The sequence below is a fragment of the Protopterus annectens genome, chromosome 1.part0 (genome assembly GCF_019279795.1).
Source record: "Protopterus annectens isolate FY-2018-M chromosome 1.part0, PAN1.0, whole genome shotgun sequence".
Taxonomy (NCBI): Eukaryota; Metazoa; Chordata; order Ceratodontiformes; family Protopteridae; genus Protopterus; species Protopterus annectens.
The window spans coordinates 650,815,449-650,831,373 of record NC_056725.1 but is presented as its reverse complement, the minus strand read 5'-3'; the positions used below and the strand labels follow the sequence as shown (position 1 = coordinate 650,831,373).

General features: G+C 42.3%; 1 protein-coding gene across 1 annotated transcript in view; it reads left to right on the top strand.

Moving 5' to 3' along the window:
• Window positions 1-4,118, top strand: part of LOC122793771 (probable ATP-dependent RNA helicase DDX17) — a 1,394,853-nt gene extending 1,390,735 nt beyond the window's left edge. The window contains exon 13 of the mRNA XM_044061964.1: window positions 1,504-4,118. Coding sequence (XP_043917899.1) covers window positions 1,504-2,384 — 881 coding nt within the window. The 3' untranslated portion in view covers window positions 2,385-4,118. The remainder of the gene's footprint in view (window positions 1-1,503) is intronic.
• Window positions 4,119-15,925: the final 11,807 nt, after the last annotated feature.

The window sequence follows — 15,925 nt, the reverse complement described above, 5'->3', positions numbered from 1 at the left end:
ACAGTGAGAGAGTGCTCCATTCCCTGGATGTGCACAGACAAGGTAGATTCTACCTAGACAAGACCAAGCACATCAGAAAGTCAAACCAGCTGTGGGTATCCTTTCATCCCAGGGCTCTAGTAAAAGCAGTCTCCAAGCAAACTATTTCTTCTTAGATTTCTAACACCATATCCTTCTGTTACTCCTTCCATGGCAAACATTTCTTAGGTTCATAGGTGTGTACTAGGCTAGTGGGCCTGGAGCCTTTACAAGCCTAGCCCAAAACAGTTGCCCAGGCACTGTGCCACCCGATGTTAGTTCACAGTGCCCCTTTCCAGTAGGGCAACTGGAGTGATCCTGGGGTGAACTTTGTTACCCATCCACCTGTCAAGATTTCTCTTGAGGGCCAGTGAGGTGTTCTGCTTGACATGAATGGGAAGCTTATTCCATAGTGTGGGCAGTCTTTAGGAGATGAACCTGTCCATCTAGCATGTTCTGTTAATTGTAGTAATGAGGCTGTGATCTCTGGAGCGTGTGGCACAGTGGGATTTCTTTAGGTGTAGCATTTCAAGTAGGGCTGTGTCGGACATGGCTTTGTAAGTCAAGCAGAGCTTGCTCAATCCACAAGGGCTGTGGCCTCATCAGGGTCTTTTTTCAAATGACTAGATACAGCATCCATTCTAGAGGCAGCCACTTGGACATCAGTCCACACATTTGCTAAACATTACAAACTGGTCACCATCTCTAGGGCAGGTTTTGCTAAAGCCATCCTATGTGGTTTACTGGAGAGTTCCTCCATCTCCTCCTCACATTTCACAGATTGAGCCTTCATGTTCTCCCTCATGTTTAGAATACTGCAGCATGAGAATAGAAGGACATAGAACAGTTGTGTAAAATCTTACCATAACCATAGATGTCCTTCTCTTCTGTGTTGCAGTATTCCTATCCCTCTCTCTTAGGGCATCTTGTTTCTATTCCTTTTTCCCTTACTGAGTTCAGTGCATGCAGACACTGTGGGCACCTACGTGTGACATCCCACGCATCATACAGCAGAGGAGCCGGACGTTTGGGTCACCTCATGTGGAAGATCCATCATGTTTAGAATACTGGAACATGGAAGAGAAGGATATCTATGGTTATGGTAAGATTTTACACAACTGTTCTTTCCTGTGAAACAGATTTTGATTCCCTCAGCCCTTGCTTGCCTATGTGACCTTGAGCAAGTCGCTTAATCAGTCATTGTTCGCTGTTCTCCCCTTAAAAGGGATTGAGTGTCCAGTGAGCCTGTCTGGTCTAACAAAATGATACGAACCAGGCAGCCTGAAAATCTCTTGAATGCAAATTGATCAAAGTTTCTTTAACATATAGTCCTATCAGTTAAAAGGGCAGAGAGGAACTTCTTACAGATCTGTTATATTAAGTGTATTGTGTGCCTGCAACCATACTTTGTTTTATAATTTGACCACCTGGCTTAGAGCATTTGCAGTGTTTGTTGAAAATGGTAATATCTGAATTTTTTTTTAGGTGGTCGTCCTCGTTACCGCACATCTGCAAGCAATAATCCTAATCTGATGTACCAGGAGGAGTGTAATCGAAGGCTTCGTGGTTTGAAAGATGGTGCAGGTAGAGAGAGAGGGACTGGAAGCTTCCGAGATCGTGGAGGACGCAACTCCACTGGGGATCGTAGAGACACTGGCATTGGAACTGGAAACAACCAAAGGGAAGGAGGTGCCAGACAGAATTTTAACAGTTTTGGAAATCAGAATTCTAACTTTAGCGGACCGCAAAACCAGTACAGTTACAATCAAGGAAATTTTGGTGGTGGAAGTGGAGGTGGAACTGGTACAGGAGGAACAGCAGCAGCAGCAGCAGCAGCTGCATCAACAGCTGCACCTCAGCAGTCTCAGTCAGGGTCTAACTTTAGTGGTAGTAATTATAGTAGTGGAGGACGCCAAGATTATGGTGGCTCAAACAACTCCCAGGGAACAGGGCAGCAACAGCAGCAGTTTGGTGGGCGAAGTTCCCAAAGCTCTGGACAGCAGCAGCAGTATGGAGGGCGAGGCACCCAGACCTCTGGACAGCAACAGTACAGTGGGAGAAGCTCCCAAGGCCCTGGGCAGCAGCAGCAGTATGGAGGGCGAAATTCCCAAGGCCCTGGGCAGCAGCAGTACGGAGGACGAAGCTCCCAAGGCTCTGGGCAGCAGTATGGAGGGCGAAACTCCCAAGGCTCTGGGCAGCAGCGGCAGTTTGGAGTGGGGAGGGGATCCCAGCCACCATCCACTGCACCACAGCCGCTGATGTCACAGCAGTTTTCCCCTCCACCTTCAGCTATTGGGTATATGGGACAACAGTCATCATACCAGTACCAACCTCCACTCCCAGGCCAGTCTTCTGGGAGGAAATAAGAAAAAGTAGTTTTTGTGTTTACTGTTTATGTCCTTGATAAGACTTTGAACCTTTTCCTCAGTAAGGAAAATATTGTTAGGTCTTAAAGTTTAGAAAGAGAATCGCAGAGTTGTCAGGCAAACAAATGTACTCTTGACCTAGACAGTACAATATATATTGAAAATAATTTTGTACTGTTAACTTCAAATGGGTTTACAGAGGGTATGTTTACTTCATGAAGGAGGATTACAATTGCCCTTTTCAGATTTTTTTTTTTAATTTTTCTGTAGTAAAAGGAAAGTCAATGATGTTTGATTAGCAGGAGAAAAGAACTGCCATACTAGTAATGCAGTTCAGGTCTTTTGTGGGCATTGAGGTGAGTTCTTGCCATTTTTAGTATTTGAAATTTTGATGTTTTTAAGTTAGACCAGGTAGTTACATAACTTTCTATAAACTCTGATAAATGTTTTATATCTTGTTGCACTGTCTGCTCTTATAGTTGCTATAGTTTCAATTTAATAGCTTCCTGCAGAAAGTGAGTTATACCTTTAAATGCCATAAGTGCTTTTAGTAGAAAGAAGCCTTTGTGCATACCCAACTAAATTGATAGGTTTTCAATAGGAGTTTTTTCAACATTAAGAACTGCTCGACACATTTAGGAGAACCTGTTGGACATGGCACATTTTCCTATCTTCTAGTTTCACTATTTAGATGACAATACACACCTTGTCTTGAGTCTGACTGCATTTAATATTCTTCCCTGCCTGAAATTGCTGTCCTTTGAATACTGTCCTTGGAGAGAGTTCTAAAACTTTCATTAATAGAATATTACTAATAGGAAAAAAATAGATATGGTGAATTAAAAAGAAAACAAAATACATTTTGGGTGTTGAGCCTTTTGTAGTTGGTACCATGTTATTGGGAGTGGTACTGGCAGGAGCTGGGACCATCCAGCAGTCCTTTAGTAATGGCTTGCTTTAGACTCCCCTTCATACAGACGTAGTCCTCACAAGACTGCATTTCTTTCACCATTTTGTACAAGTATTTTGTGCTAGACAGAGTTGATCAATTTTTCCCGTCTGTGTGATCCTATCCCATTATTGTAAACTAATGAAATGCAGTTTTCCATCAAAAAAAACAGGGAAAAAGGCAGTAAAATTAGTACTTTGCCAGTAACCTTGCATCCCCTGTTTTGAAGTTGCTGCATCTTAAGAATAAAAATCCCCACCCACCTAGCCAGAAAAAAGTGACACACAGCACATATGGCATGGGATTTCTTCAGATTTTCATGTCACAGTTGAACAAAAGACCTGGTTTATTAATCACCCCCAAAAATTCTTTTCCATGCATTATGTTAATAAACCTAGAGTACCCTGTGCTATGATTTCCACTCATGTTGACTCTTCAGGCAAGATGTATATGTTGCAGTGTTTTAACCATCTCATCAGTTGAAGAAATATTTACATGGGAAGGCTTTCTGTGCTCCAAATTTTCCCCAGCAGTACTTCTGCAAGCTTTAGGATTTAATTTTACTATGTTGGCAGAATGTTTCATGTCATTAAGCCAACATTTTTCAAACACATCTTTTCTGCTTCATTTTGACATAGAAATATGTTTGGTTTTATGCTTTTAATGGCTTTTTATCTCCATTAATCATTTTACAAGTTATACCTTTTTATTATAATCTTGGAAGGGCAGTTTTCTTTGTCTTCACAATGGAAGGTCACAACTGATTGCTGTAGATATATTCTTAAGAGACTTTTCGTTCCTTGTGTGATTTGTTTTAGAAGCTCAGCATTTTAGGGAAATCTGTGACGTGTTTTTCGGGCCTTCTTAAAAACCTCAGAAGTTTTGCTAAAAATATAGATGTATGTGTGTGTGTGTATGTATATATATGTATATATATATATATATATATATATATATATATATATATGTGTGTGTGTGTATTTAGCAAGCAGGGAAGCATGTCACATGGTACTGGAAGATAAATGTCTTTATTTCAAAAAAAGCCCTTAAAAAAAAAAAAAAAAAACAGTAGTATTCAAGTTCCTGGGTGTAATTCAGGGGTAAAGTATCCTTCTTCTTAAATCTTGACCACCTTTTATTTCAGGCCCTGCTGTCTCTGCATGTTTTGTTTTTCTTGGCTGCTTGAAGAAAAATTTAGACTGGAATAGAATTGTGAAGCTGCTTCACTGTTCACACCTTTGTTTAAGTTACTGAATTGTTGTGCCAGTTACAGCTTCACCAGTAACATTTTCTTTCTGACTTTCAGTTGGCATTGTAAGTGGTACATAAAAATAAATAGGGCATTCACCAGGATTTTTGAGAGTTATAGAACTTGGGCAGAGGCTGATGTGCCCCCAAAGAGGTAAATTAGTGAGGATTTTTCACCTCTGAAGTACTCCCACCCTGGAACAAACTTGACAAATTATATGTTTTAGTTTCTTCAGACACCTTGTCTTATGATAGAATTTACAGTAAAAGGATATACTTTATCAAGGCCAAGCATACACAGGTTTGAACATTAGTAACACTTTCTACTAGTTCTTCTTTCAGCTTTTCCCGGTTAGGGGTCGCCACAGCGGAACTCTGGTCCGCTAATGATTGGCAGTAGATTTTCATGGTGCCGAGGTGCCGGCTCGACACCCAACCTTCAACGAAGGCACACCCATTCACACATGTCTTTCAAACGCCACTCGACAGTGGGGAAGGACATGCAGACTCCACACAGAAGGCGCTCCAGCCGAGACTCTTAATGGGAGAACCTTTTGCTGTGAGGTGACAATGCTACCGCTGCACCACCACGGCTGTACATTATTAAATGAAGCCTTTCTAGCAGAGGATTTGTAATAGCATTCTGCATCTTGAAAGCTGTTATATTATATTGTTAAGGATTTTTAAGGTGGGTCATCCGTTTTCAGGTGCCGTATACTGATTAGAAATGGTGGGCTTTGATGGCCAGTGTAGCATGATTTTAACTTTGAAGTTCTACTTGTCATACTGGAACACACAAGCTTTTAAAACGGTGTTAGTGAAGGTTTTTCCCCCTGTAACTTTGATTGTGTGAGCTGTCAAGTTTTGACCTTTTTTCTATACAAGAACAGTTTTAGACCGAGTGGCAAATATTGAAAGCTTAAAACAACATTAAGGACAGAAATGTTAGAATTTAACAGGATGTAAGCCACCAGGGTGGGTAGTCATGTAAAGTGTGCCTTTCATTGCATTAGTGGTAGTCCTACAATACTGTGCCACTGTTAGTTTTTTACTACCTTCCTGAGGATGTGTTAGTATTTTTAGGGATGCCTGTCCAGAGTATTGGAGTTGGGGGGAGACCAAAATCCAGGACTTTGATCTCCATTGTTTGGTAAAAATTTGTTTTGCTGCAGAAACACAATTCTTCTGGAAGCTGGTCAGCCTTTCAATAGCCCACAGTGGCAGCTATCGTAGTAATTGCCTATGAATCTATAAGCATCAATCTGCAAGAAACTTTTTTTCCCAAGGTTATATAATTAATGTACGAAGTTCTCAAGCTTATTGAGCACGACGGCCAGGTGACTGCAGGAAGTAATATTTTAAGAGTTGTCATTTCACTCTCCAACTTAAGAAACCTACTTCAAAACTAGTGTGCTTTAAATTTCACTGTAAGAAAGCTTTATGCATCACAAACATTGTGATAGTCCATTAAAGGTTCAGTAACAGGAGGATGAGTTGGTTTCATTTATCCTCTTGTTTCATCTCTTTTTATATTAATGCATCCATCAAATTGCTGCGCTATATTGTCTTGCTTCCAGTATTTGGAAGTAGAGATGCTGCCTTCTGTCAGTGGAGTGTCAAGTTGGAGTATTTCAACAAGTGGAGCTTTTTTTTTTTTTTTTTTTTTTAAATACCCTTAATCTTGATTGGTTCAGATATTCTTGTGGGTGTCTACCACATTTTTGGCATTTTTTATTGGTCTGTGTGACAGCAAAATTGGGCATTGCGGAATGGTTTGTCACATAGCAAAAAGGCAGTCATGCGAGAGTTATTTGCCCGTGATGGCATTCTTTATTGGGTCTCTGTGCCTGCTCAGTTATCCTTTCACAGGGTACACATCTATTTGCGATTAAACGTAATTACCACACTTGTCCTGCAGCCATCGGTGCAGCTGTGAAACTGTACTGCATCAGTTCTATGCAGTTCGTTTTTATGTCTGTGGCCTGTTCTTATCTGCTAGCCAGTCATTTTGAGATTTTCACTGCCTGAGCTGTGATACTTGCCATTTGACTGTTTCATGATGTTTATACCGAACTTTGTCTTTGGTTATGGCTCCTTGTTGCCTACTTATTTTTGCTTTGTTTCCTTACTCCAGTTTGTATTTTTGTTTGTTTAATTTGCCAGTGTATTCTTTTTGTATATTTAACTCTTTTCTGCATTTACTTTGGCAGTCTTATTCTACAAAACTTAACTTCACGTTTAAGCAAGTATTAAAGGAAGCTGTGGAACCAGTCTCAGAGGAGTGTTTTAGGTTTCTAAAGAAAGTTTAGAATGCCAGCACCAGTTTCCCTTGATTCCAGTAATTTCTTTCTATGTGGGATGTGCATGTTTATGCACAACCAGTCAGTCCATTTTAGGAAACATGCTTTTGGACTTCACCTGCACCAGGGCAGTTTTACATAGTGCATTTTGAAAGGTAATGGAGTCTAGTTTTCCATATGTGGATGACTGCCTCTCAGGCAGTCTTCCACTGCCCTGACACAAGTTAAGATTCCATTTTCATTGATTTTTTTTTAAAGGTGAGGATTATTGTGAATGCCTAAAAGTTTGCATCAAACCCAAAATGAGTTTTGAGTACTGTTTACCATATGGCAGTACAGAAGGTGACTGTTCCTCTGGTTAAGTATGCAGGAGTAACAGCTAGATGCGCTGATCAGTAAGTGACCCACAGCAAATGTTTTTCTGGGCTTTATGAAGTTTTACAAAAAGTGTGGATCTTCGATATACAGTAGGTACCAGTATTTTGAAATCTTTTCCTTGTCCATGTGAAAAGTCTAGTTTGTCCTTCCATCAGATTCTTCAGACTGGTTGGCATCTTGAAATGTTCCATTGTTTGAAGGATTAGCTTGGTTTCGCTCAGAACTTCCCTTAGGAGTCGTGTCCCACATCAGTCAAATTCAGTTTTCATATTGACTGACCATTATTTAATCATACTTGGTGTTTTGAGTGTTGCATCCTTTTTCCTTATCTGGCGGGTATATTTTACCTTCAGCAACTAGCCTTTATTCATGTGTTCTTCGTCTGTACAAAGGGTTGTCCTAGCTGCATAAGTACCATTGCATGTTGGATGAGTAGTTTTAGTACCCAGCCTTTCAGTGGTACCTTTTGCAAAAGGCTTCTTTAGGTATGCCGAGCATTAACATTTTCATCATTGAAATCATCCCATTATTGTGGTGGCACAACAGTAAATATCCAGTTTCTACATAGTTAACTCTTCAATTAAAATTGAGTTTTTTAATGCAAATGTCTGATTGTTTGTTTTTGTTTTACTGCAAGTAAATGGTACATCAGCAGAAGAGTACATACGTTGCCTTAATGTGATTACTTAGTAAAGCCGAAACATAAATGTATTTAAAGGAGTACCACGGAAAGATTGTCTTCATTTTATTAAAAGGGCAAGCTCAGTTTATTGTGACAGATGTGAACAGTGCTAATTTAACATGCATACAACAGTTGTGTACCACATTATGGATTTTTTTTCCAGGTTTTTACTGACGTTTTGATCTTTAAAGCATAGGTTGTTAAAAGATGTAAACACTTGTAATTTTTGTACTTCAAAACATTTTCCTTGATTGTAGCTTGGAAATAAATGCAGGCTAATTGTACATTCCCTTCTAGGCTGCTTGTCAGATTTGCAGACATTCATTAAGTGCTGTATGAAGTGCCAAATACTTTAAATCAGCTTGATTTTCACTTGCAGACTGCAGAAGACTGGAATGGAGCTGTTCTCTCACACAGTTGCTGCCACTCTGAGAAGTGTCATTGGTTTGATGTTGGAAAAGCTTTGTGAAATGTTTGTTGCATGAGATGAAAGTAATGTGTGTTAACTTGTCACATCAAGTCATTAGGTACACTTATCTGTTTCAAGGTAAAATGCCCTTTTTTGTGCTTATTGGCAAGGAAATGTAGATTTGATTGTCATAAGCTTCTCAAGAAATTGGGCCGTAGCATTTCTGCTCTTCCGCTGGAGGTCTGTTCCACTATTTCTGTTTTATTTCGCTGATGTGGTTTTAGGTTTAACAATCCATTAAAGGAAAAATCCACCTTCTCCTACAGTTTCACTCCAACTAATAGGTTTCTTTTCTCCCTACAGTATGAATCCAGTACTGTGTTAGGTACCTGAAACCTGCTTGTACTTTTAAAACTTTCTTTTCCTCACTTTGGTATCAAAAGAAGAGAAAGTCCACCCACTTTTTTAAAGCTTAACTTCTCATATAAGTTGCAGAGGAATATGTCTACACTTGCATGACATACCAGAGATGGAGAGAAATTTGAAGTCAGGAGCTGTGCTGCTGTAAACAAAACGGAAAAGGCTGTTTCCATGGTCTTTATTGCAGAGAGAGAGAGAAAGTACACTGATTCACAGCTGCTTGTAATATAGCCATGCCTTTCATAGCAAAAAAGAGCAATTAGATCAGTCAGTGGTTCAAAGGCAGTTGTCGCCTCTTGACAATTTTAGATAAGCAGCATCACAGTATTGAAATGCTAAGCTGTAAACTTTAAATGTTTGATTATACAACTTTACATTTTAAGATGGCTTGAATGTAGTATTAAAGATGTTTGTGAAATTTAGAAAAGTCAGAAAATGTTTTTTCTTGTAATACTTGTAAAATATTGGCACATTTACCAAAGTGTAGGGGGAGGGGCTGTCAGTTTATCTTGGACTACAAAAGATACTTTGAACAAAGGCCTGCAATATAGCAACTGTTTTGGCTGCAGCTGTATAATTCCTTAGTATACTGTAAAACTAGCCGAGACGCACAGAAATGAGGGCCATTCAAGCAGTCCTATTTTCAGGCAGTATACAGGAAAACAGTGACTGACACTAATCCCATTGTATGTCAATGGCATGGGAATACACCACTACTTCCTTGCATCTAGCATGACTCAAACAAAGCAGACTTGAAATGGATTATGAGAAAGAGAAGGGCTTGAAGAAAAATAAGACCACTTTGATATATCAAGCCCCATTGACCGTCATTTTGCAGAAAACAAAATTCTGTTAAGCAGAGTGATTTTGAGGTGTTAAATAACTCTGAAAACAGAGAGCAAAACATAGATTTTTGTAGTTTTCAGGTGGAGTTTTTCTGTAAATGGGTCATTTTGAGCTTAATTTTACATATTACAGGGGCTTGGTTTGTTTTGAGGAAACCAGGATTACTGTGGGGAAGAGAACCAGCTATTAGGTGGCCTTTTCTGGACACTAAAAAGTCTTTCCTTCAGTTGTAAAGGTTTTGTAGTTCATGAAGTGTAAGATGCAAGATCTTACTAAGGATTTGTCTTCTGTCTTGAGCCTCTGTGGCAAGTTTTAGGACTTTCTTCCCCCAATCAGAGTTTTCTGATGTGCTCTCGTCATTTTTTAACCACTTAATTTCATTGGAAGGTAGCTGGGGTTTTTTTTCTTTTTTTTCGTGGCATCTACTGTAAAAGACATTTCGTTTGAAATATTTTCTCAGAAAATTATAAACCAGTTATGCTGTGGACCTAGCTTAAACAGTTAAACCTGGCCCTGTATGTTGTGGTTGTGTACATGTGGACATGCATTTACGTGTTTGCTCTGTAAAAGGCTACTGAAAATTGTACAGTACACAGCCTGAACATGATCTTTACTTAATCTCTTTTTACAAATGCACCCTGTCTTCTCATATTGTAGCTGTCTGACTAAATATCTGAACTATTTGAGAGCAGGTATTTATATCCTCAATTTTGGCTGTGAACTTTACCACCAAGTTATGACATGAGCTTGGTCTGCTTTTAGTACACTCAGTGAACTAGACCAGTTGTGATGTGAATGTGCCTTCTGAGTGGCACTAACATGGTCTGTTTCCCCATGTTGAGTTGTGTTGTATATGAGACTTTAGATGTACAACAAGCAGGCAGAAACGAGGCTTGAGAGCAGGTTTTTATTGGTATAACCTAACTTAACTCATCCCCTTCACAGAGCACTTAAGGCAGCCTTTCCAACAGCTCTTGAGCTTTTATCATTTCAGAAATTGATGAAAAGATAAGTTCTGCTCGAGACTTAAGTCTCCTTATGTTTTCCATAACATGCATTTTGACTGCAGTGCAGCTTTATTTAGTTTTTAAAATCTCTCAGGACAAGGTGCATCCCCCCTCCATTTGTCAGTCATCAGGGATGTGGTTTCATCTTGCTTTTTGTGCTTCCCTACCTGATGGTTTAAGATGATTTGTATTTGTTTCATGGAAGGCTGTTTTTGGTAGCTTTTAAGATGCATTTCTAGATTTTAGATTCGTATGTCAGAACTGCCATTCATTTTTTTCTTTAGGAATGGGGTTCCTGTGGCAACCGATATTTTACTCAGAAGTCCCATTGATTTCCAGTTTGAGCCTGTTTATCTGTCAAAAAAAAAAAAAAAACAGCCTAAGAAAAGCTATGATTATATATTATTTTTGATGGTGGAAAATGTAAACTGTGATGTCCTCCTGTTCCTGTGTTGCAGTATTCTAGGTGTGGGATTTCCTGCCCTCAGGCGACTCGTATGTCGGCTTCTATACAGAAGCTTCAGCTTGGCTGCTGTAGTGTGCGTGGGACATCACACATAGGGCCATAAACCAAGGAGCCTTAAATGTGACATCTACACACACAATCCTCAGAACTTTTCAGCCGCAAACGACATTCGCATAGTACAAACACCTCTTCACAGAAGTTGCATCTTAAAGGTAACTAGCCTGTTGGGTTTCAAATTTTCATATTTTTGACGATTGTTCTAGCGAACGCTTGGTTGTTGTAGCCTTTAGCTGATGTGAGGAAAAAAAGGGAAAGTGCCAGTGTGGGCTCCAGATGCCCCATAAGGATGCCCATGACAGGTGTGTTTTTTTGCCTAGGCTGGGAACACTGTCACTCCTCCTTTGCTATTTATCAATCATTTGTGCCTAAGATCTTGCGCAGCCGTCTAGCCACGTTAAATCTCTACCTCAAGAACCAACGCCTCAAACGGTTAGCTCTTAGCATGGATCCTGTATCAGAGGCCGCACCTGAACCTTCACGCAAAAAGGCCAAGATTCCTAGGCCTTCTTCGCCTGCAGCTCCGCTTACCGACTCACCGCCAACTGACGATTTAGGGGTTGAGGCGCGCTCAGAGTATCAGTCGACTGCAGCGACGTCCCTCAAGGAAGCTGTTTCACAGCCGAACACCGGCACGTCCTCTGAGCTCATTTAGACATCGCCCATCAAGGTCGAGGGGGAACCAGTTTCGGTAGTACCTCCGGCAGGGATCCAGATTTCAGATGTGCTAATCTCCAGACCCAATGCCAGGCCAGTCTCTACTTCCTCTCTGGCCAAAAATAATCAGAAAACTAAACATACCTCCACTCCTTCAGAAGTCGCACTGGATTAGTAGGCCTTCACTTCTTTTATGCAGGCCTTCATGGCCCTTAGGCCTTCAGCCTCAGCCACCTCCACCCTGCCTCTTCTGAGCCCTAGGCTTGTCTCTGCTACTTCCCTCCCATCCATGACCCTTCAGGTCAGGGAAGAACAACATGACTCTTCTTTCTCATCATCAGAGACGACCGTTTATTATGTTTCCCAGATTGCCTCCCCCCAGGAGTATTACTCTCCAGATGAGGAATCTGTGGAGGGGGACTTCCCCTGAGGACATTACTTTTGGTGAGACCATCACCAAGATGAAAGATTACTTTAAATGGGACACTTCCCAAATGACTGACACCCAAAAAAGGTACTTTGAACTGATCCAAGTGGAGTCACCCTCCCCTTCAACAATTCCCCCTGTTCTGCCTGCTTACTTGGATGCCTTGAATGTGGCCTCTCTGACTCCGAGCCTCCGGCCCTTAAGCGTCCTGACCGCTTCTATAAAGTACCAGAGGATTAGATGTTCTTAGTTAAGCCACCCTTGGCGGACGCAGCTGTTAATTGAGTCATGGCAGATAAGCAATCTGGACTGCTGACCTCTCCCTCCCTACTACCCACTGACAAAGACAGTAAGTACACGGATAGGATGGGGAAGAAGGTGTATACTTCTACTTTGGCTTTCAGAGCCATAAATTATCAGACCCACATGACCAAGTAGGCATTAGACTTGGTCTCTCAACCCTCCTCCATGGTGGCTTCCTTGCCTGACAGTCCCAGCAAGACGGACATCTCATCCAAACTTTTCTTGGCCCAGCAGGTAGCCAGGCACTCCATCAGGTGCAGCTACGATGCTGCAGAAGCATCCACCAGGCCTGCAGCATCTGCTTCCACCCTCAGGAGGTACTCATGGCTAAGACTCAAGAACCTCCCAGAGGACGTCAAGGCTAAAATCCTGGAAGCCCCTTTGGACCACAGTGTGTTGTTTGGAAAACAATCTACTGACCTTTTTAAAATATACAAGAAAAAAAGCAAAGAACTCCAGGACATTAAGCACCTGCTGGTGTCGCCCATACCAAAGTATTATAGGAACTACCCTGCTAAAGCCACCTTTGTAAGATGTACTCCACAGCCCTCCTCTTCCAGGTCAGGGACCAGAAGACCTACTAACTCAAGATCCTCTACACCACAGCAACCCAGACAGCCCTTTCAGAACAGAGGAGGCCCCAGTAATGTGACTTGCCTTGCCCACCTCCCCCTCTCAGCCAGCCTTTCCCACTGTTTCCCCCTTTGGCAATCCATCACTTCAGACCAGTGGGTCTTAAACATTATCCAAAAAGGGTACTTCCTATCCTGGAAAGAGAAACCACCCAGAAGAGGCATCCCTTCCCTCCCTAAAAACCAGGCCCATCTCATGCCACAAGTTCTGGCAGATGATCTACAGCTAGGCACCATAGAACTTGTTCCTCAAGGACAAGAAAGAAAAGGGTTTTACTACTGTCTCTTCCTGGTCCTCAAAAAAGATGCCCCCTGGATACTCATCTTAGATCTGTCCTTTCTAAACATGCATCTACAGGTACCCTCCTTCAATCAAAAATGCTCTCTCTCCCCACCTTGCTGCCTCTCATTCCAGCAAAGACCTTCATGGTCACCCTAGGCCTAAAGGAAGCCTTACCTGCACATACCCATCAGGAGTTCCCACAGACAGTTCCTGTGTTTCTCTGGCCCTTCCTTTAATTCCAATTTACTGACTTGCCCTTTGGTTTGTCCATGGCCCCTAGTGTCTTTACAAAGTGCCTAGCCCCAGCCATTGCCTTCTGCAGAACTCAGGGGATACAGATTTACCCTTATCTGGATATCATGATTCTGGTAGAGTCCAGGGATGCTCTATGAAAGCATCTACATTTCACCATGTCCCTTCTGCAGAACCTAGGATTCACCATCAACCTCCCCAAATCCTCTCTGATCTCAAGCCAGGACAAGATTTTCCTCGGCTGCAGAATCAGGACAGACACAAATGAAGGCCTTTCTACCTCAGAACAAGGTTCTGTCTTTAACTTCCCACTTCCAGGAAGCTCTACTATCCCGAAAGGTGACTGCAAGGCAATTTCTTCATCTCCTGGGTTTGATGACAGCAACCATCCCCATGCTACCACTGGAAAGAATCCACATGCGCAAGCTGCAGTGGTTCCTGAAGAACACCTGGTCCCAGCACCTAAATACCCTAGAGCAGGCCATCCCCCTCCTTCCTTTTCTGAAAACAGAAATAAACTGGTGGATCCAGCAGGTGAAATTGAACCCAGGGCTCCCACTACAGCCCCCCCCACACAAACTCAAGTTATGCATACAGATGCCTCAGATTCAGTTTGGAGAGCAACTCTGGCCTCTAAAAGATTCAAGAAAAATAGCAACCCTCTCTTCAGGCCAAACACATCAATATCAGGGAAATGACAGCAGTTTTTTTAACTCTACAGACCTTCACCCCCCCCCTTCTGGTTCCAGGGGTGCTCCATATTGTCACTGACTACTAACAACAGTGATGTGGTATCTCAACAAGCAGGGAAGAAGAAAGCCGTATCAGCTGTGCAGTCTATCCCTGCTGATATGGGACTTAGCATCCTGGCTCTACTTAGGCCTGCAGGCAGTCTACATCCCCTCACAGGACAACCACCAAGCAGATCTCTTGAGCACGACCTCCTCGCCTTAGCACTAATGGATGCTGAACAAGGGAGGTGGTCTTAGACATAGTCCACCAGTGGGGTGCTCCACAAATAGACCTGTTTACCTCCCCCCAGAACAGGCAGCTGCAGAACTTCTGCTCAAAATCATGCTCCCCTCTAGCATGGAGAGTGGACGCTTTCAGCATCTCTTGGGAAGGAAAGTTCCTTTGCCCCCCCCCCCCCCATTCCCCACTGATTCAGAAAGTCCTCCTGAAAATTCAGGACAAACCAAAATTCTCGTTAGTGACTCCCTACTGGCCAAGGCAGCACTGGTTCCCCCTACTTCACAAACTAGCCAAGGCCATTCACTTCGTTACCCTACAAGGTGGACCTACTGTCACAAGACAAAGGAACTCTCCTACACCCACAGGTACAGATGTTGTCTCTGACTCTGTGGGTGATAAACTTTTGATTCCTTTCAGACACCACTACTCAGAGGACATGCTTTCAGTCCTAAGGGAGGCAAGGAAACCTCCCACCAGAAAATCTTACCCGGCTAAATAGGAAAAATTAGCAAAATGGTGTCTGCAAAAGGGAAGGGACCCCGGCTCCGCCGAGGTTGCCCTGGTTCTAAACTGTGTGTCAATTGATAAAAAGTGACCTTTCTTATTCTTCTGTAAAAGTACACCTCTCTGCTATATCAGCCTGCCTGCACTGGAACCCCCCTTGCTGGCAAGGCTTGACATAAAGCTCTTCCTTAAAGAGGTCTTGCACATGAGATCATCTAGGAAACCTATTCCTCTGCCTTGGGACCTTAACTACATCTTAGAGAAATTAACCCAACATCCCTTTGAACCTGCCAGGCTTTCCTCCTTACAGATGTGTATGTGGAAGATGGTCCTACTGGTGGCGATCACTTCAGCCAGAAGAGTGTCAGAATTGCAGGCTTTAATGGCCTGTCTCCCCCTAGGCAGTCTTCCACAACGACAGGGTGTCCTTGCAAACCAACCCCTCCTTTATGCCTAAAGTGGTCCGTGATCTCTCTCTTAACCAATCCATTCATCTGCCCACCTTTTTGCCCTCACCCACTAACAAAGGGGAGAGGATACTGTACTCCCTGGATGTGCACAGACAAAGTACAGTTGTGTACACGTATAAATGTAGATGTTTGAGTGTATTCACTTTTGCAGTCATCACACTTGGGTTATCTGCCTGCAGGTAGCCCTCATTTGGCCCGAATACCAGAGTCTTGGATTTCTGCTTCGGGTGCTGTCGCATCTTCCATGACATCAGGTCATCAGGGGTATGACACCTGCAG